This window comes from Heliconius melpomene, chromosome 13 (assembly GCF_056956725.1).
Source record: "Heliconius melpomene rosina isolate 202511_hmr_F chromosome 13, ASM5695672v1, whole genome shotgun sequence".
In the NCBI taxonomy this organism is placed as follows: domain Eukaryota; kingdom Metazoa; phylum Arthropoda; class Insecta; order Lepidoptera; family Nymphalidae; genus Heliconius; species Heliconius melpomene.
Genome location: NC_140401.1, coordinates 14,702,905 through 14,730,735, shown reverse-complemented (window position 1 = coordinate 14,730,735; position 27,831 = coordinate 14,702,905). Strand labels below are relative to the sequence as shown.

The 27,831-nt window shown below is 29.9% G+C and overlaps 2 protein-coding genes across 2 annotated transcripts; one reads left to right on the top strand and one right to left on the bottom strand.

Moving 5' to 3' along the window:
* The first annotated feature begins 4,536 nt into the window (after positions 1-4,536).
* On the top strand, positions 4,537-5,903 carry LOC146533095 (uncharacterized). The gene is made up of 2 exons (XM_085196759.1): positions 4,537-4,590; positions 4,710-5,903. Exons 1-2 carry the CDS (start codon positions 4,576-4,578, stop codon positions 5,643-5,645), a joined length of 951 nt encoding a protein of 316 aa, XP_085052885.1. The 5' UTR covers positions 4,537-4,575; the 3' UTR covers positions 5,646-5,903.
* Positions 5,904-5,942: 39 nt separating this feature from the next.
* Positions 5,943-25,927, bottom strand: LOC146533094 (alpha-N-acetylgalactosaminidase). The gene is made up of 9 exons (XM_085196622.1): positions 25,624-25,927; positions 25,165-25,339; positions 11,853-11,946; positions 9,724-9,899; positions 9,335-9,496; positions 8,653-8,850; positions 8,298-8,462; positions 7,795-7,867; positions 5,943-7,374 (listed from the first exon to the last, which is right to left on the bottom strand). The coding sequence occupies exons 1-9, from the start codon at positions 25,791-25,793 to the stop codon at positions 7,268-7,270; spliced, it is 1,320 nt and encodes a 439-aa protein (XP_085052748.1). The 5' UTR covers positions 25,794-25,927; the 3' UTR covers positions 5,943-7,267.
* Between the last annotated feature and the right edge of the window lie 1,904 nt (positions 25,928-27,831).

Here is a 27,831-nt window from a genome sequence, read left to right as displayed (position 1 = left end):
CATCATAGAAGTTAAGAGTGATGATGATTTATCGGAATCTCACGATCTACAAAATGGAGAAGTCCAAACCAACTCGTCCTCAACCTCCCATCATGGTAGGGCAGTTTCAAGAAAGGTAAAGAGAGTTAGAGTGTCTACAGAAACACCTGGCAAGACTACTGCTAATTTGCCTCATAGAGGCCACAGAAGACACCGTGTCTCTAAGTTTCCAGTGCAAGATAATAATGTTACGAGTGGAACTACTTCCCCAGTACCGAGGACAAGGCGCCCAAGATTGATGCAAACCAAAAGGGTTACAAGCAAGCCACATGCTGTCGATCACGCGGAAGAACTTATACAAAGATCTAAATTTACCAAGAGACGCTCTCACAGCAATTTTAATAAGGTTGCGAATGAAGAAAAATATACAATTACAGAGAAGAATAATTCTCAAGCCAATAATTCAGAACACATTGAAAATAATTTAAAAAATTTTACAGACATTGATATTCCAAGTGAAAATGATTCTAGTGAATTGGAAAAAAATGAGAAGCGTTCGCGTAGAGGATATATGAAAACTGCTGCATCTGATAAAATAAAAGCAATCGCCTCTCCACCATCGTCTATGAACGTGAATACCCAAAGAAATCGTAAAAGAAACGATTCATTGAAGACCCAAAAATACAATACGAGGGTTGAAAGAAAAATGGTACCAGCTCTACAAAAGGAGAGCAGTGTGACAGGCGGTCAAATTGGAATAACAACGTCAAAAAATTTAGAAAGGCCGTCTATTAATAAGAATGATTTGTCTTCAGAAGAAAAAGATGATCAAACTGAATTTATTTTTGTTAAAGAAAAAGATAAACTTAAAAACAGAACTACAACTAGTCTTGAAGATAATGACATAGTGACCATGGATCCCATTATTTTAATATAAGTTATTATAGCATATAAACGTTAAAGAAGACTTTACAAATTGAAAATGTTTGAGGAGATTGACAAAACATATAATATTTTCCTATACTACTTTGTAGTATTTTTGTTAGTAAGTAATTGGACACAGGAGAGTTTGAGAAGCAAAATTTAACAAATTATTTTTATTGTTAATTTTTTTATTTTTATATAATTATTATTGTTTAAAATAAGCTGATCTGCAACATATAAAATAGGGTGTTATATATACGACGTATCAAGCGTTAAAGATATTTTTGTATTAAGTTCTATTTAAGTAGCTTCCTAAGAAAATTGTAAACATATTTCTAAGATTTAGTTATAAGACTGAAAATGACAGTGAGAAAAATAAAAAAAACTGATTTAAAGTAAAACTCTTTTTATTGAGAATTTATAATTGTTATGAAGGGTATTTCATACCAAGGTCGTTCGAAGCTTTACGCCAACTTCTCCTTTTATTTATTTATAAAATGTACCATAAAGATTTTACCTGAATTGTTTATTCAAAGAAGTAAATAGTACTTATAGTGCTAGGCTCCCTCTGCCTACCCTGATAATGAAGCTGAAAGAAAGAATTACTTTGACATCGGCCCAATTCTATCCAAGAAAGCCAATTAAGTATAACATTTAACTTTTCTTTAAAAAGATATTTAATTAAAGAATTAAACATAATATTATGATGTTTAACTATCATTAATATAACTATGTATCGTTTGTATTATATTTATGTGTATGTATATGTTTAGGTAAAGTTTTCATAATAATTGTTAAAAATTCCCTTTTTTTATATATTAAATTTTAGATTCACATCCGCTCTATTTTCATACTGAATATTTTGTTTTCTCGCTAAAAATTTTCACCCTTCCATAGGTTGACTTGAAGAAATCTGTTAAAGAGATAACTCCACCGAGACTAATCTTTTTTCTGTTAAATGTACGTTCTTTTATGTTAAATGCAATAAAGAATATTATATTTATAATGTTTCTTCATTAATAGTTTTTCAGTCTACTACTTATAGCTTTACTTATTATTTTTTTCTACTACGAGTATAAATTAATTAGAAATGATATTTCAAGCATCATTATATTTTTCATTTTATGTTAAATAAATTATAAGTTAGTATTGGTAAGGTTTCGTACTTTTTAAGAAAAAAAGGAACCCTTATAAGATCACTTTGATGTGTCTATCTGTCAAGACCCTTTATCTCACGAACGCTTGAGTATCGAGTTGAAATTAAAACAACATATTCAGATCTACGGCGCCCTAATTTCCTGTTAAAAACATATTTGTATATTTACTTAGATAAAATATGGCAGTTTATATTGCAAAAAATTCGTATTTCGAAACTATGAAGAGAATCAATCGAATCTAGGGTACTTTCGGAATCGAAAATAGAGTACTAGTATAGTACTAGCTAGCATCTATAGCTTACTACCTAACTAGTACTCTAGTTCAGAAAAAATAATAAAAGAAACCTATACATTTGTGATTAAATTTGAAGAAATAATAGGCTTAAAATAATATATCATAGAGGCGAAATTTGGTATTAAAGCCGTAGTTCAAGTGGGGTATCAGATGAAAGGGTTCTGGCTAAGCTAAGTCTGAATTTTAGATAAAGCTCGAGACTTCCAATTTTTGTACGGAACCCTTCATTCCGACTGGCCGACTCGCCGAGCCCGCTTGACCAGTCAAAGACAAAAAGAGAGTAGGTCATAGTGTTACAGTGGATCAACTCTAAAAATAAATTGAATGGTTACAACTTTGATTCGAGGCAATATTTGTGATTTTTTTCTCGTTCTCCGTAGATCTATAAACAATTAATGCCATTAAATGTATCGTTAAGTTCTTCTACTCAACATCCACTAATAATAGTTTAATAATGTAAGCATCGAAAACATTTTTAAACCGTCGTATACAATACAAAAGATTTTTTTCTTAATCCAAAGAGAAAATAAAGTATTTTATATTTTTTAATTTAAAATTTTGATTAAAGATCAGAAGTATTAAATCCATTTTCATTTTATCAAAAAAAAATTGCGAAGTGTACCTACCTATATTATAAGAAGAATATTATTATAGCATATATGCTAACCTCATTTGATTATTTCTTTCGTTCTTCACGTAGGGGAATTGTGCTCAAGATGGCATACTATGATAAGATGACACACTACCAATATTGATGAAACTATTAGCGCTAAGTGCGATCTTGTGACGTTTTAGAGAGTGTCTGTAGATGCAGCTAGTGCTTAAATTCAGTATGGCTGAAAGTGAATGCAGATGGGCAAGTAATTCATGTTTTCGTTATTTTCAATTGCAACAAATTTTTCTTTCGCTTTTGCTTGATGGTGAAAAGACATGTAAGATAAAGATTTTCTATTTGAACTAATTATAAATGTAAAATAGGATTATTATATGACACAACTAACGCTAAAAGCGCATCCTAACCTATAACCTTTGGTCACAACGGTTAAAATTAAATTCATATATCTATTGGGTAAGATGACATACAAGACGTGAGTATAAGATGGCATACTATCTTACCCTTATAAATAGAATCGATGTATTTTTTGCTTTACCTACAAAATGCCTGGCAATTACAAACGAATATATATTGGTCACAAGAAGACATGGATAAGGCTGCTAGAGCAAGGGCATTCAATAACCGCAAGTGAGGAAGCTTATTTCCCTTTTGGAAAAGGAAGTGACTGATAACGGAATCCAACCTCATAAAAATTGCAACATGTATGAATTTGGCCTTAATACTGTTTAAAAGCCCCCCAGCAAAGAAGAAACTATTTATTTGTAAACTATGCTCGACAAATAATGATGGCATTTTTATGCCACATACTAAGTATGTCATTTTACCCTGTAGTTATTTCGTCTTACACTGGTCGACCTAAGTGCGATTTTTGTTTGTTTTTATGATGTTTGAAAGATGATTGTTCTGAAACTAAAATAATTTCGTTGATTATGAAATATATAATAGTATACGCAATATGCTGTTCTCAGATCACTTTATTTGTTTGAAATATTTATCTTCAAACAAAAAGTATGTCATCTTAAGCACAATTCCCCTACTTAGTGTGTAAAGTGTACGTCGGATGTAAAGTGGGTATACAATTTTTATCAAATGAGTAACAATGATATTAATGAAATATTAAAAAAATATTGTTTAGAGTTGTTTTATATTGGGTTAATAATAGTTCTCCTATATTTTCCAAGTACAGACAGCGATGAGTTACAATTTTAATAAAGATACCTACTTACTCAAAATATCAGAAATCCTATAAATAATTTTAGCGATCTCAAAATCGCTATTCATCTGTTTAATCATTTGTCTTTATATATTTACGATTAGCTTATACTTTATTACCTTTTCTTCTGAATTGTTATATTTTTTTAACAATTTGGAAATTACTAATTACTTAAGAATAAATCCATCCTTAAAAACATACTAATGAGATTTTTTAAGAAAGTAATTAGCTAGTCGTAGGTAGGAAGTACTTAACAAAGTATCTTTGAGTGATAATAATTTTATTATTATTATTTCTTTTTGTATTTAAAGGCATGATTTAACCGTACACGTATCATTTTGTGACGATCCCTTTAGAGTGTAGCATCGCCTTAGAATACCTTATATCTACAATGAAGTTGATACCGGTGAGTAATATTTTCTCTAATAACACCATAATAATATACTTATATATTTTTTTTATTATAAATCCACCTATGGCATTATTATCTTTCTGGTCTTGTGCTTATTTATATTTTTATTTCAGGTAGCAGTTGTTTTAATATTTATAATAAACATCATAGAAGTTAAGACTGATGATGATTCGTCAGAATCTCATAATCTACAGAATGGAGAAATCAATGCCAACGTATCCTTGACGTCACATCATGGTAGAACAGCTTCAAGGAAGACGAAGAAGTTCGTAGTGTCTTTAGAAAAACCCGCTAAGGCATCTTATAATTTACCTCATAGAGGCCAAAGAAAAAATCGTGTCTCGAAATTTCAAGTACAACATAATGTTCCAACAGGAATTACCTCCCCTGTACAAAGTACAAGGCGCCCAAAATTGATGCAAACCAAAAAGTTCACCAGCAAGCCACACGCCATTGACCACGCGGAAGAACTTCTACAAAGATCTAACTTTATCAAAAGACGTTCTCAAAGCAATTTCAATCAATTCAGAAATGAAGAAAAACACAAAATTTTCGAGAAAAATAATCACAAAAATTCAGAACATCTTGAAAATCGTTTCCAAAATTTTACTAATATTGATACTTCAAATGAAAATGATTCAGACGAATCGAAAAAAACTGAGAAGCCTTTGCGTAGAAGATATATGAAATCTGCTGCATCTGATAAAGTAAAAGCAATCGCCTCTCCACCATTTACAAACGTCAATACCCAGAGAAATTATAAGATAAGGGATATATTGAAAAACCAAAAATACAATCCGAGGGTCGAAAGAAAAATGGTACCAGTACTAGCTCTCCAAAAGGGTAGCGGTGCAATAATTGGTGGTCAAGTTGAGGCCACAACACCAAAAAATATAGAAGAATCGTCGACTAGGAAGAATAGTATGTCTCCAGAAGAAAATTCTGATCAGAATGAATTTATTTTTGTTAAAGAAGATAAAATTAAAAGTAGCACTACAACCAGTCCGGAAGACGACGAAATAGTTACAGGTGATCCCTTAATTGTTTAACTCAAGCCTCAGGGAATAGATCAATATGTTTAATACGTAGTATTTATAGTTAATCGTTGTTATTACCTATATAATATTATTGCTATATTGACTAATAGTGAATAATCAAACAGTGTATTTGTGTGGGGCAAACTTTAAATATTCATGTTCCCTTGAAAATTTTGTTGAGTACGATGGTATCCTTGTGACTGATTAATTCCTAAGTTATATTTATGTTAAATCTAAAGTTTAAGTGTAAATTAATTATAAGTATATATCTAAGAATAAGTTAAGTCTTAAAAAATGAAAATAAACTAATTCAAGTAAAAATGTATTTATTTTTTCTATTAAAAACTTACAATTAACACAATTATAATGTACATCCTTACCCTAGGTACATACATCGTAATGGCAAAATAATTTATCATAAAACTATCCATCGATCACACGGAAAATATAAATATTACTTCAACTAAGGCAAGCTAGAAAATTACAAAAGCAGTGGTAACATCTATTTTTCATTACAAAAATATTATATAAACTGATATTTATTATAACTAAGTATTTATACACTACACGGTGGAGTGTCAGATCAAGTTTTTATCGAATAAGCTATGAAAGAAAAATATCGCCATTTTAAATGAATTTACGTTATTAATTTAAAAAAATATATCTTTGATCAGATCGGAATTTTATAATAAAATCTAATCTAATCTAGATGCAAATTAATATTTTTAGCCACCAGATGGCACTTTCATATGAATACAATAAAATTTTCACAAAATGATCAACATCAAATAATTATTAAGACATTTGCAACAACTTTTAACAGATTTAGCAAAATAATAAAATAAGTTAAAGTAAAAATAAGGCAATAAGGAAGATTGTATTGTATCACTGGACTTCTTTTCGAAAAGCAGAATATTATATACTAAAAATATTCCAAAAGATGGCGATTAAAATCAATAAGTTACATTAATAAGAATTTAAATTCTACGAAAAGAAAAGTAAAAATATAACTATATTCTATAAAATATCACTCATCGCTGGATAATAAATCAACTTTTCCTTTGATATCTATACTCGTCCCTAGATGGCGTTGTTATAACTTGGAATTCATATCCAATTAAGAAAACTTGCAATTCGCACAGAAATGGTCTAGTTTATTATATATTTATACGGGATATTTATTTGTTTTGAATGCAATTTTTTGACATTTCTAAATAAAAAAAAAAAATTGAAATTTTTCCATTTATATATGCCAAGGAAACTAACGTATACATGCAGAAATTAAATATATACTTTTCCCAAACAGTTAACTCGTTTAGTTTTAATTCACTTTAGATTTGAAACCGGTCATACCGAAAAAAACATGAATTTGTTAAACCAAAAATATAGTAAAATATCAGTGTAAAATCGAACAACAAAAATATACGATTACTTACATGTTTTAGTAAAAAAATCTTTAGGCATTTCTTTAGTTATATATTGTAGTCAAAGATTTTTAGTGAAAGTTTTTAGTTTAGGGTTTAGTCAAAAAATCTTTAGTTATAGAATCCAAAAACTAGACCATTTCCACGCTACCATTAAATACAGATTGTACTTATTCACAAACATTGTATAAGACAGATATAATAATTAGTTTATTTCTCGGTGAGGCGGAACACGTCGTTGAGTGCGTAGGGCGTCCTCGTCGGTATCGCGTTGTAGGCGAAGGGGGGCTGCGCGTCTGCTCGCAGGATTACTACACCTGTTAAATTTATAATTTTTTTAGTTTTATTTTGTATATAAATTGTATATTTTTATTAAGTTAGTAGTATTAATTCATAAATTTAAAGTTTTTTTGTAATATTTTATATAATATGGTTTTTTTGTGGGGCTATCGTAACGTAGTGACGTCTCACTTGTAAACGAGACGATTGTGAATTTAATTCCCATTCGGAGGAACGAGTTATTTTCATTTCCTTGATCTGGTAACAAGACAAAATGCGGCGTTGAGTTCGGAAATATGAAATGTTTCGAAATTCGATCGAAGAGGAAATGAAGTTTCTTATCATTAGATTTCTACTGTCCAGTTTTAGTCTAATCAGATCGAAATGAAATCATAATTTATTTCATTTATCATATTATCAGAGAATAATTCATGTATAGTATATAAGGCGCGTCCTACCTGAGGGGTTCACTTTCACTTTGATCTTGGTTTGAGGCGAGAGCACGCCGTAGTCTACGTCCTCATATAAGTCCTGTAAAATATAATAATTTAAATTAAGAAAAAAACAGATATAAATATATTGAAAAAAAGTTTTTACTTCTTCTTAAGTATTTTACAAGTATCAAGTCTCGTTATCTAAATAAAAAAATTAGACTCGTTTGCTTGCGGAGGATTCGGAAGATAATTTGTAGGGTTTATTTATATAAAATATTGTTAACAAGATTAGAAATTTCTTTATATCCTTTGCGTGTATTAAATTATAAGGAGTAAGAAGTTGCGATTAATCATTTTTATCGATTTCCTGCTCTAGTAAATAAAAGGCTTTGAGTTTGACCATCTAATATACAACTGTCTAAAATTGTCGTGCTGAGTTTTTTGCCTCAGCTCTTCAAAGGCAATAACTTTGATGGACCAGTGGTAAATTATTTGCTGTTCAAGCAATTAACCAAGTAACTTCTCACCTCAACTCTATACCCAGCTGGGTTATTAAGCCCCAGTTCCCGCAACGTGACGGCCACGTCCGAGGGCGTGCCGTCCGTGCGTCTGTTGACGAACGCCACCGCGTACGAGTAATGCTGGCCTTGGATCGGGATGATTGGTCGCGACCAGATCTCTATACCACGATGCTGGAAACAAAGTAATTTGTAGTGTGACAATACTTTAACTTTATATTGCAAAAAGTCAATTTTATAATTAATTAATGAAATATATACAATGCACAAAAGTTTTACAATATACACTTTTGTATAAATTAATACACACTTACCAACAGTTACTGTAATTCTTTAAAAAACCATTAATAACAAAAATTAATACCTTATAAATCCGTCTACCCTGTATGCCCAGAGGATCTTGATCCACTTCAATGATCTTCCTGTTCTGCAATATCGCCTTGTACTCGGGCCGTATAGTCCGCAGGTCGACACTCATCAGTAGAGGCGCTGCCAATATGGCCCATATTGCGAATTGTGTTTTACTTTGCTCATATGATAAACCAAAATTACCAATGATTAACTGGAAAAGAAAGAAAATTGAGATATAGAATAATCATATTTTTTCATTGCTAATATTAGTTACTCTCCTATTCTTAATCGTTAAGTTCAAAATGAAACGGTTTACATTGGAAATAAATTTTATAACAAAACTAAAAAAAAACTGTTTTAGCTAATACCTAATAACAATTAAAACTTCTGAGCTTCTGCCTTCATGGTAAGCACTAAGGTAAGGTAAGCATAGGCAGAAACTAATGTCAAATAAACATTTCGTTCTTCACTTTTCGCCTAGGTAGATTGCGGCGTTGAATTCCTTCACTCAACAAGTTGTCTCGAATTAGGGCGAAAAGTGAAGAACGAAATGTCTTAAGGATGTCTGGTAAGGTCACCAGAAAAGAAAAGTTGACATAATTCTTTCTCCCGAGTCTACAATCAGGGTGATTCAGGTCCAGTGTATTTTTAAAAATATTTCTCAAGCAACCAATAAAATCTAATTCAATATTCACCATGTCCGGGTCATTCCAGTGGCCAGGCCCAGCGTTGGGCACGATGACGTCCTGATGGTTTCCGTAGTAGTCTATGATAGACTCGACGGACGCCCACGAGTCTTGTATGTCGTCGAAATTACGCCACAAGTTGCAGTGTTCGATGATAGATGAGAAGTTTGGCTGGAGATAGAAAAAAATGATATCAAGAAAGTATATTGGGGTTGTTAATTAAATTATGTTTTTTTATTAAGAAATCTTATTTATTAAGAATAAAAAGATTTTAATTAAAAAAAGGGATGGAAGTAAACTCAAATAAAATCCAAAAAAAAATAGGCATCTCTAGGATTCTTAGCCTACATACGAGTATTTTTAATAATAAACTATGAATTCTGCTAAATCATAAATACCTGGAGACCAGCATAAATCTGATATACGGGCCAACTGCAAGAGTAGACCATCTGACGTCCAGTCAAGTTCAACTGGCGACCGAACTCCGGGTATCCATGGTCCATGTCCCCGGGGAGAGCGTAGCACCCATCTAACTTCACGTAGTCTACACCCCAAGACGCGAATGTTGCAGCATCTAAAATCAACAGAAAATACATTATAATTCCGATTTAAAAATAAACAGTCAATAATATTTAATAGCTACATCTATATATATAAAATCGAAAGGTCACTCACTCACTCATCACGAAATCTCAAATTTTACATAGGAGTTATTTATAAGACGTAGGAGCTCGCTAAGACGGGAGTTTGCATTATTCGACTCCTAAGGGGTTGTTTTTAGGGTTGAGAGTTTGTATGAAACTTCGTTATCTCAAATGCTAGGAGTCTCAAATTTTACATGGACGTCACTTATAGGACGTAGGTACTCATAGAGACAGAAATTAATAATAACGTTATTCAAGCAGGCGGGCCGTTAGTTTATAATATAAAAGTTACGAAATAACAACAAGCAAGCGTAAAGGATCGAAGATAATTCATTGATTAATAAAGTCATACATCATTTTGTATTGTGCAAGGCAAGATTAAATTATTATAATAATAAATAATTGAACTTAATTTACCTTATTATTTAGACATTTACGGTATTTGTATAGCATAACGAATGGTTGGTGTTAATTTTACAATGTAAATAAATTGTATTTCATCATTTTGTTAAATAATGATTTGTTATTTGTTTGCTATAGAGGTACTAAGGTTAATAGTTTGTGTAAATAATAAGCTAATATGCATAATGTTCAACGTTCATCTCAGTTCATCAGTCAGCGTTCATCGTTCATCAGTTCAGCACTGTGTCCAATAATTTCAACAACGAAGAAGAAAGTATTTGTCTCTTAATTGAAATTGTTTCGGCAAAAGCAATTTAAATATCAGTAAAATTTTCATAAAATAGAAAGTATCCATTATTATTAATGCCAGTTTTACTTGAGTGATTATTACAGTGAATCAGCTTAACTTAAATTTTGATTTGCAATTAAAAATATTATAAAAGTATTTGTAGGTTTCATGTGATTTATTTTTTTTATACACCGGAGCCAAACCTGTTTTTTTATTGATTTGTCAAATTAGGCTGATGAGATGAATATTACTGAAGCTAGGACCTCAAATAGGCCTCACATTTAGCACCAAAGCAATTAAGTAAAAATAATTAATTCTATCGAGTGAGGATCGAACCCACCATCATCGCTTTTGCAGTCACTGTAAAACTGCACCACTATGGCCTCTATACATAAGTTCCAACTTATCTTCTACAACAAGTTCAGTAAATATTAAATGTTTAACATTAGTAAACGCGCATACCATCATATAAGCTACACAATAAGGCCAGAAAGTTATTTCAATGCGAATCGTACGCGAATTTTTACACAACTAACATTATAAATAGCTTGGAACACTTTTTCTTGACGACGTTTTGTGAATTATAAATATATTATTTGTTCATAGCCGCTGGTTCATTCAAAATCAAAATATCGTCAATTGAGTTAGCAAGCAATATTGAATCGTTAAGTCATATAGAAATGTCAGTAGTGTCAGTCAGCGCTGGCTTGGAAGTCTGTTCTGCTGAGTAGAGCTAGCAAGAAACTCAACAGCTACTCTTTTTCAAATAATATTTTTGAATTTGCATTGATATATTTGCCCAATAGCTAATTTCCAAACGTGTATTGATAAATTGCACAAACCTAGACATAGGTTTGGTAATAAAATGGCAGCTATGTAACATTTTTTGATGAAATATTATTTAATTTGATAAATTCGCACACTTAGTAAAACTATTAAGTAAGATACCTAAATACCTATCGTAATATTAGAATTTTAGATTTTTATAGTTTTTATTTTTTATTTTAAATGATTATAATTGTTTCAGCTATGGTTCCGCTCTCCAAAATAATATATTCCAAAACAAATAGAAAGTGAACCTAAATAAAATAAATTATATATACGATAAATATAATAAATATAGCTTTTATAAGTGATTTGCAAAGTTGTAATATTTTCAATGCTAGATATAACAATAATAATAATAACATACCGCCACCCAAATGGCCGACCACACCGGGGTATCCAGCGCAGGTGAAGTTGCCGTAGTCCTCGTATATGCCAAACTTCAATCCTTTACTGTGTACCTGTAAAAATGTAAAATAATATTGAATATATTATATGTTTCTTAAGTAATATATAGGTTTTCACTCTTTTCACACTCCAATTGATACTTTTACGCACCAAATTAACTATTTTACACTTTTTATCTCTTTGCACACCAAGTTCGCAGTTTAAATACTCTAATTCATACTTTTAAGCTTCAAATAAGTATTTTTCACATTAAATTCGGTCTTATTGAGATGAAAATATTTTAAGTTTATCAGCACAGCGACATGAATTTTTGACTTTGCTGCCGTAGCGTAAGGGCACATACGTAAATGTGACGGTTCTAGGTTCGATTCCCACGCGGGGAATGATATATTTATTAAATTTAAATATTGAAATATTTAATAGTTCAAAATTCTATAGGTACTAACACCAAATTACATACTTATATTTAACTATAATATGTAGGTAATTACAGCAATATGGCGAGAGGATCGAAGCTTTTTATACCATTACGAAATTGAATTACTCATCTAACAATGGTTATAAAATTATTATGCTAACATATCCAATTACATATAAAAACTTTGTATAGAAATAAGAATTGATATTAAATAATAGGGTTGCTTAATTTGTTAAAAATTATAAACGTATTAACACAAATCAAGTATTACCTACGTTAAACAGAAATTAAATAAAATACTTCTTATAATTATATAATATATTGAATTCTTCCACATAATTTAATTACATATATTATGTTGTGTATTTATTAAATAAATAAAAAATATGTAAGAAGCAATAGCTTAATAGGCTATAGAGCTTAGAATGTTTTCGAGGCTTGGAGTTACATTTTCTTAAAATTCCCAATACTTATATATCATTAAATTATGTGTAATTTAAACATTCAAATATTAATAAATATATAAAAATGAAAAATATTATAATTTTCTTCAATAAATATTTAAAAAAATTAACTATTTAATCATCTCACATCCATGCAAGTAATATTTTGTATAAATGGTACAGATATTTTTTATAAGCAACAAAATTTAATCATCCACAATGGGCAACCATTTGTATTTACGATATTATCTAACAATCTTTGTTATTGCCAAACAAAAAATATGATTATAATCAATGATCACAAGAATGATACAGTGGTAGAGCAGTCGTTCACTTAAGTTAAGGTTAGAGACGAAAAAAACAATTATAATTTATTTAAATATTATTTAAGCATTTACATTAGTTTTCACTCATTTCCTAAACGATTTTAAAAGCTGATATTTCAAATACCTACTTTACAATGAAAAAGTTAAAAAATTAATGTTTAAATAAGTATAAATCGGTGAAAGGAAGTTTTATTTAATATTAATATTATTAAATAAATGAAATAAAATTAAATATTATTTCAAATTAGGTGATTGCATAGGTAAATTACCTGACCTATGTAAAGACTAGTTATACTTACCAAATTATAACAATAAAAAAGATGATATTATTAATTCAATGTATTATCATATTAATTAATATTGAACGTTTACTTTTACCTATAAAATAAATTAAAATCTTGGCAAACAAGAAAAAATAAAAATATTTCAAATATATTAAGTACGACGAATATTAAAGATTTTTGAATCTTGTTTTTTATAGTCTACAAAACTCAATAATTTAAATTGTTGGTACGCAAAAGTTTTTACCTACAAAGAAGTTTTATACATTGATATCACCTTGAAATCAAAGCTTATTAGCTTATTAGTTAGTTCCAAACGAGATAAGGAACCCAATGTTAAGGGAAAATTAAAAAAAATAAATAAAATGTTTTACTTCTAGGTTTAAACCCACAGAACATTGGACAAGATCGTAACTGCGTGAGAATCATGATTACACGTTGTAACTTGCGACGCTATTTCGTTGTTACGAAAGAAACGCTCTCCGCCACTGTGGTAACATATAATGACTTCCTCTTAGTGGAACCTAAACATGATATATCTACATTGTTTTTATTACTTCACGCTGCACACTGCAGGGTAGGCCTAGTGTTAAAGTAGTGTTAACACACTCTGTTCCCCACTTTCCGCCAATTTCTCAACGCCTCAATTTAAATAGTTAAATTGATTGACTGATCTGCTTCCAAAAGACAACAGTATTGCAATAAGTACGTGCCTATCCTATCCCATTTTAGTGTTTAAATTAAAATACTTCTAAATAAAAAAAAAATAAAAAGTAAATTATTATACTTCTTTGTATCTTAGGAAAGATATCAGGAAATAAATCGCTCATTTTACTATACTTTTCTAATTTTAAACTACGACCACTGCAGTAGACAACAAGGTTCCCAATAGAGGAAGTAAACCAATATAAAACAATAAGTTTTCATCATATATAAATACGCGAATAGTAAACAAAAGATAATTAACACATAATAGTATATGTAACACAGACGTACCTACATTACTTACAAATACAATATATCATACCTGTCAACTCGTTTGCCATTCGGTGCGGCACACTTGTTCCCACGCCCGATCCTTCTCGCGAAGGTCGAGATAAACTGATATACGTTCAAAGATACGACAATAAGGCGTTTACACACTTACAATGATTTTAAATAGTTTGGTAGCATTTAGTAAATTAGGTCGTCGTGACGCAGTACCATAGTGTGACTGTAAACGTGATGAGTTCAATTCCCACTCGGGGGAATGATATAGTAACGAGAAAAACGCGGCATTCAGTTCCACAACTCAATAAGCAATGTCTTAAAAAATCGATGAGAAGTAGATAATGGAGTGCTTCAACACTAGGTTCCGCCTCTGCCTTCCCTAATACATTTTTTTTTATATTTTCATTGTATTAAACTTTGAAATATATGCTTAGAAGACTAATAAATAAAAATATTTTATAATATAGTGACTCTTATAGCAATGTTATAAGATTTAAGTTCGCTTGTATCTTCACAAAAAAAATATCAATTATGACAATTAGTTTAATCCACCGTGAAAAAGTCCTAAGAGTTGATATACGCCCTGAGATAAAACGTTGTACAGTGCACTATAGATATTGTTCTATTATTGTTTGACTTTTCGCACACCAAGGGCTGGTTTCGACATACGATTGTGATATAATGAGGTTGCAAAAGTTGAAAAAGGCAAACATATACAAAGTGACGGCGGCGGGAATGGTTTTTTTACTCTGCATTCATTCGATTCTATTATATTTTAATAATTTTATTGGTATACACTTATAGTAAAATACGTATTATTTGTCTTTTTTTTTTATGTTCAGAAAAATATAAATTAGATACAGATACATATAAAGAGTTCCTATAAAAAACAATAAGCAAAAAGTCGTAGACGTAATTTCTTACTATATTATCTTTGTTTTAAGAATTCAAAAACCAATGTCATTTATATATATTTATGTACATTACTATTAAAAAGCAAATGACCTTACCTTGTCTTATACACTCAATTAACAGAACGAATTATTACGAGTACCTACATATATCGTAAAATTTTATTTATTTGAACGCAAACATTTATGAAAAAATCGTTATAAAAGTAATGGGCGGCATTGATAACCGCCACTGTGGAACAATGTGGGACAGAAATGTTTGAATGGGGAACACAGTGTCTTAACACTAGGTTACCAGGTTCCCACTAACTTCCCTGCTACATGTAGGATAGTGTGAAGCTAATAAATAAAATTAAGTAATCAATCACAATCAATTATTTGCGTGAAATCGCTTTTACTATTGCATACAACTATAATATTATTAACAATGTTAATAATTAAAATGTATGAAAACTTTCATGACTATCAGCATTCGTTATCGATTGTAATTATTCTGTATCGCTTAGTAAATATAGCGCGAAGTCACTTTCTATAAAATACTTTGAAAAGAAATCTACTATTTGAAATAGCACAGTAGCGAGGCCGTCGAATATTATCTTAATACAAAGCCCGCTTTGGTAAGGCAAACTGCGGCGTTAAACTCCGCCGTTCAACACAGCAAGTCAAAACAAGCAGGACACGGAAAATCTTAATATTAGGATAAACAAGGTTAAATAAAAACAAAAGCAAAAGTGAACTATGACGTTCTCAGTTTAGACTGACTGACACAGTGCAGCGCGCACTTGACCCAGATGACTGACTCGCTTTGGGCGGATCCAATGTTTTTTTTTACACTTTTACCGCGACCGTGAATGAAAATGAATTGACTTCATTCTCACGGTATTTTGGGATCGACATTGATACTTATGAATGATTTTAACCAGTCAACTGATATATCCTGTTTGTTATAAATAGCAAGGTTATTGTTACAGAATTTTTTTAAAAATAAGTCGCGTTTAAGTCGCGATTTATTTAAGCATTAGCAATAAGGACAAATCTTAAATAAACTATACCTTATTCAATATTTTTTAATAAAGGTAATAAAAAAGCCATGTGTTTTTATTTCTATAATTAAATGAACATAAACACCGATTGATATAGACTTTTGCTAGTTTCAAAAATATTTACGATCAAACAATTCATTACCTGTAAAATTTTATTGTAATCGAGAATAATGGATGAGTAATATTTTTAAAGTAGAATTAAGATTGAGACTACAGAAATAATACAACTTATAATTTAAAAATACATAATAAACGCTTACAATACTTCTACATATTTAGAATAAAAAAGAAGACACGAAAAAAGAAGATAACAACACTAAATCCAATCGAAATATATTTAAACGTAAGCCCACCACACATAATTGCAATACGAGCTATAAACGTCCAAGCAAATAAATACGCCTACATAATAAATAACGTCCATATTCTATTAAGTAAAGTGAAGGTAGCGTACGCCTACATTAGGTTCCCACGACGATTGATAATAATCATCTTGTAATAAAATGTGTAACGGACCTAGCAAAGGTCACGAATAAGACGCGCTATGAAACACAAGTGCGGTGTCTGAACGGCTTTTTTCCTATTTATAGAAGAATTTCGTAGTTATATACCCACTTACAGTAAATTCCCATCGACCTGGTTTTCTGTAACTGTTTTCATCTTGATAGTTTGTTCAAATTTGATACAATACTATATTATTTAATACTAGTGTTATTGTTTGGTAGAAAATGTAGAATGAAATTATATTGACAAAGTTCTTATTGTTCTTACATATAGGTAGAAATTTTTATTTTAAAAATCAGTTATTTATTAATGTCTTATGTTATTAAATAGTCGATTCATTGTTGATAGAATAATAATTATTATTATTGCACCACAGCTATTTTATAGCAAATAAAAGGCATTATAACGAAGACCTAAATTTAACGTTAAGCATTACCTACAACCATAAACGCCCAACAAAGCCTATCTAAATGCACACACATATATATTTAAACTTAAATAGATACAAATTTCTAAATATGTCAGCTCCGAACCATCACAGCAATAAATAACAAGGCAGATGTCACAAAGAAAGTGTACCCACAAAATGCAATTTGCTCTTAGCGTAACTAACAAGAAGTAGAAAATGGATATTCTGAGTCTGTACGCTCGATTTGATGGAAAGCAGGTTAAGATGCATCTAGAAATGACTGAGGCTATTTCTAGATAGAGGCTATGAATGTCTATCTTTGTCAAAGATAGCTAAATACGTATTTTAATATTTGTACTATTTAAAGTCTCTTAGGTAAATGTATTAGAGGTGTATAGCTAATACTCGAATTTCTTATTTAAAATTGGAAATGTACCTACGCTGCTTAGCAGAGCATTAATGGGTTTTATTAGAGCTAGACGAGCTCTGGCCAAGACTTGGTCATCCATTTAGAAGTGATTATAAATTTTTTTTTGGAAGTCGCAAGGCCATCTTCTAGGAGACGCAGACCTTGTATTGCGTAATTTATTCAATTAATTCCCTGCATTACGTAAACTGGAGAGTTTCCTGTAGTTTACCTTGATAGAATCAAGAGGGACCTCGCAGTGCACTTTATATAATAAAATATACCTAACCTAATAGTTTTATTGTTTTGGATGGTAGATTTATTTAATTATATTTTAGTATATTTATATACTACAAAAACATTGTATATAAGTAATTATTGTAGTTATAAGAATAAAAACAACATGATCGCGTTAAAATTCAGCATGCGTCTTGAAAAATATGTGACTTGAATAAAATATAAAAGCTATTTATTTGAATTTTGCACGTGCAAAACGTAGATGGGGCACGTCAAGTGGACTCAATTACTATAAATTACTAAATAATTGGTTAGAACTAATTGAAAAATATATAATATTTAAAATTTAAGCACATTATTAACTTCTACTTACAAATTTAAATGCCAAAGTGCATATATTTTTATAAAAAAATATATTTATTAATTTAGCTGGAACAAGACAAAGACTACGCGTGACAGAATTTCTTACATTATATCAATCTCTATGCACTTATTGAAATCTTTTTTTCGAAAGAAGAAAAAAAGATTATTTTATTAATTAGTAAGTTTTTTCTTTGCTAAAATCTGAGGGCGAAAAAGATTAAGAAGCATCACAACTCGGGTTAAGAAGTTCTCTTGGCGGTAAGCATTTAGCAGAATAGCCAGAGGGGGAATAGTGAGACACTCCCACAATAATTCAAGACCCCCAATTAGATTAAACACATAACCTTCGCTTGTAATGAGGCACAACGGCCTCAAATTTGCCATAAAATAATAATAGCATTAGCAGGAAAATAATAATAATAATTGACAGTAAAAAAAAATTACCTAAATCCTATTAACAATTCAAGACAAATCACTAGTAATAAAGAACGTATTATAATTAGCATTAAAACAATACCTTAAAGATGAACACATGTTCAGTTAATTGGTAACATCAATATTAATTACCAGTGTATTTATATGGCTTCGATTTAAATGAAGAATCGTATACCATTATGTCGATAAAAGAGTTCCGTGATCTTGACAAATGAATATTTAATATTATATCTATTATTATTGAGAATGGCATTTTTTTATTCATGCGTATAAGCGTCGGGGGAATCAATTATTATCATTCTTCTCTTTAAGACAGCGCACGGCGCTAAGCTGCGTCAAAAAAGACAACTGTAATGCGAGATTGTCATTTCATACATGTTTCTTACTAGGTAGTATGTACATTTACTACTATTTTATAAAATAAATATGATTTTCATTTTTTTATCATATTTTTTTAAATTTTCTATTTTATCTCCATTTTTTTAAATACAAGACCCAAAATTATATTAACAATGCCGTTGTCAGAATATTTCCTCCATAAACAATGCACACGGAAACGGTAAGTCATTATGTAATTTATTGCAATTTTTATGTCGTTAAACATACGGAAACTGAACGAAGCTTTATTAAAATTATATACTAACATTTACTCGTGACTTTATTTGTACGTATTTAAATTTTTTAGTATGGAAGATAAAAATATTAATTAAACAATTGTTTTTTTAGATTTTTTTCTCATTATTTCCTGGAAAAAACATATTTCTACATTTAAAAAAAAAAAAAAACAATCGCAAGAAACACATATTTCGAGTACTATAAAGGGTATTTTAGGTTGAGCTAGAATTATGAAATGTGGCAACTAACATCTAGGTACATCTTTTTTTAAATACTAATATCACAACGATCGTCAAATTATATTATGGCAGTATTTGTGTATGTATAATATTTATCTATTAATTTAATGTTTTTAAATACTAGTGTATTCTAAAAAAATATTAACTTCTTTACTATATTATATATCAAATTTCATACTGCCGCAAAAATTTCATAAAGAGGAGTAAAAAGTTTAAAAACAGTTTTGTATATTTAAATACCTTTTTCGTTTATTTACCCAAACAGTGTAAATTTATTGACAGACCACACCTCCGCATACTAAAGTGGCAAAGTCTATTCACCTTTGAGTAAAGTTCAATGATTGCGTGACATATTATTTACTAGGAATAATAAATCTAACATGTTTAATTTTATTTACAATGATTATTAAATTGATTAACTAGGAAACTAATAAATTTTCATTTAAATTAATGGTTAATTAAATTTTGGTTATACTTTTAAGATTTATTTTAAAGCATCTATTTGGTTGGTTTAGTTATTATTTCGCCTAATAATTCTACTTTCAACATATACATATGTATATATTAAGACCATTTTTTTCGCATTTATTTATATTTATTTTTACTTTAACGATGTACAGTGTATTCATCAGCCAGGAGGATCTCCGGACCCTTGTCCTGTCAACGATATCTCTGTAATTCTTACTCTCATGCAAGACTATGTTACTAGGAAACAGAAATTCGGCACCTAAATTACGATAACGCAATCTTGAGACATCTCACGCATTTCACATCTTCGATTAGCGAGTTAAGCAATATCATTAATTTGGGCCAAACGCGTGTAATATTATTATGCTCTAGATAATGTTATATAAAGAGAGGGCAATTTTTAAACAGCCTATATATGTACATATGAGTAAAAGCTATTATGTATTTAAAAAAAAAAACAGCTTTACACTGTATCCCGCACACAGCAGGGTAGGCAGATAGAATCTATTGTTAAGACACTCCATCCCCCATTTTCGCGCAACCCAACGCCGTGCTTTTTGCATTGGTGCCAGTGCGAAGAAATGAAAATATTACTAAATAATAATTCCTTTGAGTGGAGATCGAACTCACAACCGTCGCGATACATTCACACCCTTGTGCACCTACGCCACGACGTCCTCTACGTGTACATCGAATAGCCTTTCATAATGTTTCCTTTATATGCTAATAATGCTTGCCATAAACGGTTGATACATTTTTTTCTTGCAAGAATGTAATATAAAAAACAAGAATGAATTGTTAGGCAAGAACGTGTCTTGCTCTAAATATGTCATCATAACATGTAGTAGATATTCATCAGCCTTAATGATTGATCAATCATCATCATCAATCATTTTATGCGGATTATACTCATACGATTCTAAACCGATGAATATTCATGTTTTAAATTCTTATGAGTAGGTATAAGGCGTAACTATAGTTATTTTTGTATAGCAATAGGCTATTATATTTTTAACTATTTTATTAAAATAATTTTATTATTGGCGCAGTGACTTGTAAATCACGACATATTGATTTGAATTTGAGGAGCTTAGTTTTTCTTCACATTATGTCTGTTCGATCAGCTAAATGCGGAAAAGAGAGTTAGGGTGGAGCTAGAAAAAAGGAATATCATATATGCTTGAAAATATTAATTTTATTAGACTTAAAAGTCTTTGAGATAAAATTAATAATAACCTTATCTATATTAATATATATTTTTAATTTTAAAGACTTTGTTCTCCAAGTAAAATATTTAGACCAAAATGACTTGTTGTTAACACAATTATTTGCGGAAAGTAAAAGTAAATCAAAGTTAAGTTGGACGTGAGTGCGATTGTTATATATATAATAGGTTTATTGTCAAATTGCTACTTCGTAACGGCATTAGATTCACTTTCACTCAAATGGAATTGCAGAAAAACGCCTTGAGCACTTAACACAATTACGTTAAACTCGATCACTTAATGATACAAAGTATACAAAAGTTAATGTTAAAAAACGAATTCATACAGAATTATGGTTTTTCTAAACTATAATATTTAAAGATAACTAAGTAAATAACAGTGGAAATTATTAAAAGATTTTCCAAGAATGTATTTGATTTGAGGAAGACATTACGCTAACTTACAGATTAAAACCGCAAATCCTATGAGAAATGTTAATTATTTTATCCCAAAGCCATTACCTCTACCAAGATAGTTATAAACATTAGTAAGAAATAGTAGAAAGTAATGTAAATATTATGATTATATTCTAAACATTCCAATATTTATTACTAGTAGCTATATAAAACAAATTAAATAAAGAATTCAATACGAGTTAATTTCTTTCAGTATGATTTATTAGAAATGAAATCTTTTTCTAACCTTTTATCTAATGTAAGTTTTTTTTTATTTTTTGTTATCTTTATTATTTTCACAATTACAGACAGTGATAGATTTTTTACATCATAGTGCCCAATTCGTATTACTTAATATTGTATTTTGTGAAAACAAGTCAATAGAAGCAATTTCATATCATGAAATGCCGAAAATTTAATTATTGGTTTCTACTATTTAGGTTATTATAAAAAATATATCTTAGGTTAGCTACAATTTCGAAATAATACAAAATCACAACTGATCCCACAATTAGTTTTTCTCGACAATCTAGCAAAAATACACAGTTTAGTGGCAAATCGGTGTCAAAAGTCTGTGTAAAATGCGACGTGATGCAAGATATAATTTCTCCGTTACATAACTTCAGTTTACAGCTGGAACAGTTGTGTAGCAACAATGCTTTGTTAATGGTAAAAGTGCTTAGGAATCTTATAGAGAACTGAAACCATTTATTTTAACTCTATTTTCTAGGTTCTCTTTTCTTTGAACTATCTGTTGTATGTTTTATTTGCGCTTAATTGATTATTTTGATGTTATTGTTATTTTTTTCGTATAATTTTAGAAAAAAAAAGTATTAAATGCTAGGATCATCATCATCATCACCAGGACTCATAGGTTTAGTAGTTATTCAGCTCTCTATTTTCAGTGTAAAATAAATCGGTATATACTGTAATGTTTGTAAAATGAAAAACAACAATCATTTTTCTTAGGGAGGCGCTAAATTATTATTTTAAGAACCTAATTAAATACCATAATGCAAGTAAACGACAAAATGGCATTGTTGACACCAGATAAGTATGACTACGGTAGGAGTGTGCTCATCAAAGAAATCAAAGTGATTCATTGCTACGTCCTCTCTGTATGGCGGAAAAGACTATTTTTATCATGTATAACAAGTATTCTATTGAAGCCGTCATCGCTCAATGAGACGGGGTTTGTCTGTTAACGCAACAGTTGTGGGTTTCATATTCATTCGGAAGAATGTTTATATTTAATTTATTTTCATATGAAATTATTCTTATTGACGTAGCGTAGCCCTCTGCTTACCATGTTATTGTTACTTTTTTAAAAAAAGCATAGAGTAAAAGCATTGATGCAATTGCAGATTAAGTATTCGAAAAAGAATCTAAATGTCTTTAAAATACAAGAACGCCATATTATAGTAAATTTAAATCAAAGTATATTTTTGTTGACATCCGTGAGAACTAAACCTAAAACAATGTTCAATATGAAAAGAATAAAGATTTGCGACAACAGATGGGGTTAAAGAACGATTTATGTTCGCTCCGCTCGAGCGAGTGGCGTAACTACGTGTATCGGAGACAATGAACACGAAATGGGCCGATATGAATGATAATATCTGTGTAATACTAACATATACTTACTATGAAACAAGACATAATATATAGCATTATGTATAAAGATGTGCTAAGTTGAGATAGCAGGTTCAATTCTTGTTTACAAAACCTTTAATTATTTTTAAAACTTAAAAATAATACGTTTAATAATAGTTACTGAGCGGAAAATGATGATACTCTTTTAGTTTTCAGTAAAATAACCGTAACATAAAATTTTAATAGGTAATTTATAAAAAGGATGAAAAATGGCTAAACGAGGAATTTTATTAAGTACGTTCAACATTACGTCCGAATTTGAGACATTGTATATTAAATGGTGAAACTCTACGTTTGTTTAGCAAGAGCAAAGATATGAAGGTTCATGCTCATGAAATCAAGAACGATGACTTTTGAAGGATGATGACTTCAAGGACAAGGATAAATCATATGATTCAAGGATATGAAGAATTCACTTTAATCCCAACAAAGTCCAAGGTCCATGTATAACGATCACGGCATAGGAGGTACAACTACAGATACCCGTTGACGTAAAGGGTCATATTTATTATTTAATCAGTACTAGAATTTCAAATGTATATAGCACATAATTACTATCATTAATATATTATAGTGAACCTTGACGATCTTTGACCTTGGTGTTATTATTACTGACAACTGTGACATTAATAAATGGTAGTGCACAATGCGATGATATGCAGCATAATTACTTAATATATATGAAATATTATATTAATTATTAATATAATAACACAATAAATTAAAAGTTCATCCTTTTTTGAGCATGTGACTGTAAATGCGACAGTTTGTGGGTTCGATTCCCACTCGAGGAAATAAAAAAACTCCTTTTAACATGACATTGGGCAAGTTGATATTGTTTGTTTGTCAAGGTAGGAACCATAAATATCAAGAATCGAATTAATAGAGAAATATTGCTTAGCAATGAAGGTGAAGAGTTTGTTGGGTCGAATGCATTGACCTCAGTAACTACTGCCAACTAGATTCGATTTTTAAAAGAAATAGATATTTTTTATGAATTTAAATTGCATTCACATATGTATCTTTATGTTCAGATAAGTAATTCAGCACAATTTCAACAACATTCTTCTAACAAACATTTGCGTTGTCAGAGCATCGATCCCGCCATTAAAAATGATAGCAAAATGTCACTAATTAAACGCATGCAACGGTAAGTTACAACGTAAATTCATATATTTATTAATAATAAATACAGAAAAAAAAAAAACAATCGTCAAGAACGATTAAGATCGACGCACGCTCATTATGTCATTGAAACGCATCTCGGCGACTGATTTACACGAAATGATGATCACAGATGACTGCGGTTGCACGCGAGTTTATACAATATGACATTTTTTTCAGCTTAGCTAAGCTGAAAATAGGCAGAGGAAACCTAGTGCGAAGGCTCTCCGTTTCCATTTTTCCGCTAAATTATGGAGACATTCCGTGTTGAGTGGAAGAACTAAACGTCGCACTTTGCCTCGACACCAGAACGAAGATATGAAAGTATTAAATATTTCATTTAATTAACTGGGAGTCGAAATCACGACCTGTCGCGATTACAGTCCTGCCGCAATTACAGGTGCCGACCACAATTGGCCTCACGATAGAATGTTACATGTGAGTATATAAATTAAAATCTTTTAAGATAATAATAACCTTTTTAACCTATATTCAATAACTTGTCCTTGAATAACGCGAACAATACGCTTAACTTTCTAATGTAAGAACAAAACTTTTCCATATCCATACATTATTTAATATCCAATCATTTTATTATTACTTATAATTAGGTACATTACTAGCTTAGATATCAAACGATCACGTAACTTCTATAAAATATTATTTTATATATATAAACAAAAAGCGCTAATTCAACTCAACTTACATAATCAGATAAGCTCTTCATGCCATACGGAAACCGTTCTCGGTCTGGCACCAGCTTGCCTCTAGGATCGCGCTCTCTTTCTGGCCAGCAATCGTCCACGTTGATGTATTCATAACCAGCTGCCGCATAGCCTTCTGCGACGAGGATATCGGCCATGGTACGGAATAGCCGATCGCTGTTAAAAGTTTTTATAATTAAATAATTATAGATATATTAATTAAACTAAAAGCATTTTAAAGAAAAACGACAAAAGACATTTTTCAATATATTATATAATAGACTTATCGTAGGTATATTAACAAACAATTTGCATTGCATTTATTTATACAGTAAATAATGAGTAAAAACAATTTATAAATAGTTCAATACATTACATTACAATAGAAACAATTATTTATAAATATTTACATATAATTATTATTTTTAATTAAACAAAAGAATGAAAAACACATTACATACCTTATGCAATTGTCGGGATCATTCTTGCAATCAGTGTTACACCTAAACCTCTCCCAAGCGAGCCATCCCATAGGTGGAGTTAAAGCTAACCCATTGTCTAACCCAGAAATTTTGCCTAAAATACAAACTACGACGAAACCAATCCAAATACACGACTTCCACGACTCCATTTTGTATTATAAAAAAAAATTATCTCCTTAAAACTCCTATCCGCATTATTTTTTAATATATTTTAGCGGAAGTTTACTACTATACGGAATAGAACTGTCAAGATATATGTGTAGATTATAATAAATTTTAATCTGTCATTACTCAGCCAAGGAGGTTAGTTTATCGACGGTTCAGGAATTATCTGTAACAAACAAAAGTTATATAAGTAATTTTGAACTTATTATAGGTCAAGTATTATTTTGTATTAAGCTTTATCGAGATAGTGTATATTATAAATATTTTCAGCATCTCGCTGTATCCCGCATATAGCGGAGTATTCAGAAAGGAACCTAGTATTAAGAAGAAGGCATTGCGTGTTTATATTTCAGTGCTAAAATATCAAAGTTTTGTAATATTAAACAGTACGTTTACAAAATACATAGTTATTAAAAAAACTTATTACATTTTTTTTTTATATTAATTTACATTTGTATTTACATAAATTATGTTAAACTAAAGCACCTACTATTATGTTTTTATCTAAATAATTCCTTAATGCGGGTAATATAATATTTTCATTATAACAACAATATCATACATTACAATTTATGTCAGAAATATAATAGAGTCGTGCTATGCATTAGGTATGAGGGTCATAATCAGAAAAGTGGACATTTTCGAATTCGTAACGTAACTGATAAGTAACAACACTGATAAAGTTTGTTACGAAACTGATGACATAAGGCATTATACACAACAAAATAACGATATTATATGAATAAAACTATTGTTTTTTTTTATTTAATGAGACACAGATCAAAATTTTAAAGGTTCAATCGTTGAATTAACAGATTATAAATGTAAGAAGAAAACATAACAAAGTGAGAATATTAACAATATAATAATGCTAGTTCGTAACGTAATAAACTTATATTTCTAGTTACAGATCACAAAGTTAATGATAAAATTAAATTCACTTTAAAATATATCAAAATTTGAGTTGTTATCATTGGAATTAAGTTTAATTCTTTGTAAGTGTTTATTCCGCATATCTTCATATTTAATAGGATTGGTCTTTTTAAGACGTTCTCTATATCTAAAAAAAAAAGCATTTGTTTCAGCATTTGACATAGGAGCTTACGCTTACTGAAAATACAAAAATATATATCAAAAAATAATAATCACAAAATCACAACGAATTTCAGAAAGAATAAAAATAAATTTTAACTAAATCGGTTCAGCTGTTTCTGAGATTAGCGTGCACAAACACAGAGACAAACAAGCAAACAAGCAAAAAAACTTAAAAATCATTATTTTTGGTTACTTTACGTTATGAAAAGTCACTAATAGTTTTTTTCATATGCCAGCAATTTTTTTTTCTTATATACATATCTTCCATATACAAGCACCGGTTTGATAAAATTTTATTATAAACATATATAAAAAAACATTGGTACCGTAATTGTGAACTAGGCTTCATATTTTCTCAGTTTCGTTACGTAACGAAATATAACGAAATTGAGAATGAAATCTGAGAAATTCTAACCTTTTTAAATATTTGCTCATAAGCCACGTGTTGCATGTGCAAGCACTGACGTTCTTTTTTGAGATTTTGTAAAAAGAAGCAAATAACATAAACAAGAAAACCAAATTATAGAATACTTACCAAAATAAAAGCCGTTTATAACCCTGAGATGTAATTTTACGCATTCCCTTTAAAACATTTGAACCCCTCAACTGCAGCGAGAACACTACTGGTTGTAGCTACGACAGCATTGACTTTTAGAATAATGGTGCCACAATAAAAACTAATATTAAATACCATCCAAAATAATTGCGTTCATATTTTAATTGTACGTTACTAGCCCTGAGTAACAAAAAGACAATATTTTGGGACAAATTTAGTTAATTAATATATATTATTTATTAAATAATGTATCAATAAAAGTAGTTCTATTTAATATTATGCATAAAGTAAAATTATATAAACATATCTGAAATCAAATAAAACCATAAATATTCGTAACAAATCAATTTTTAAAAAGTAAAGTGGTGAAT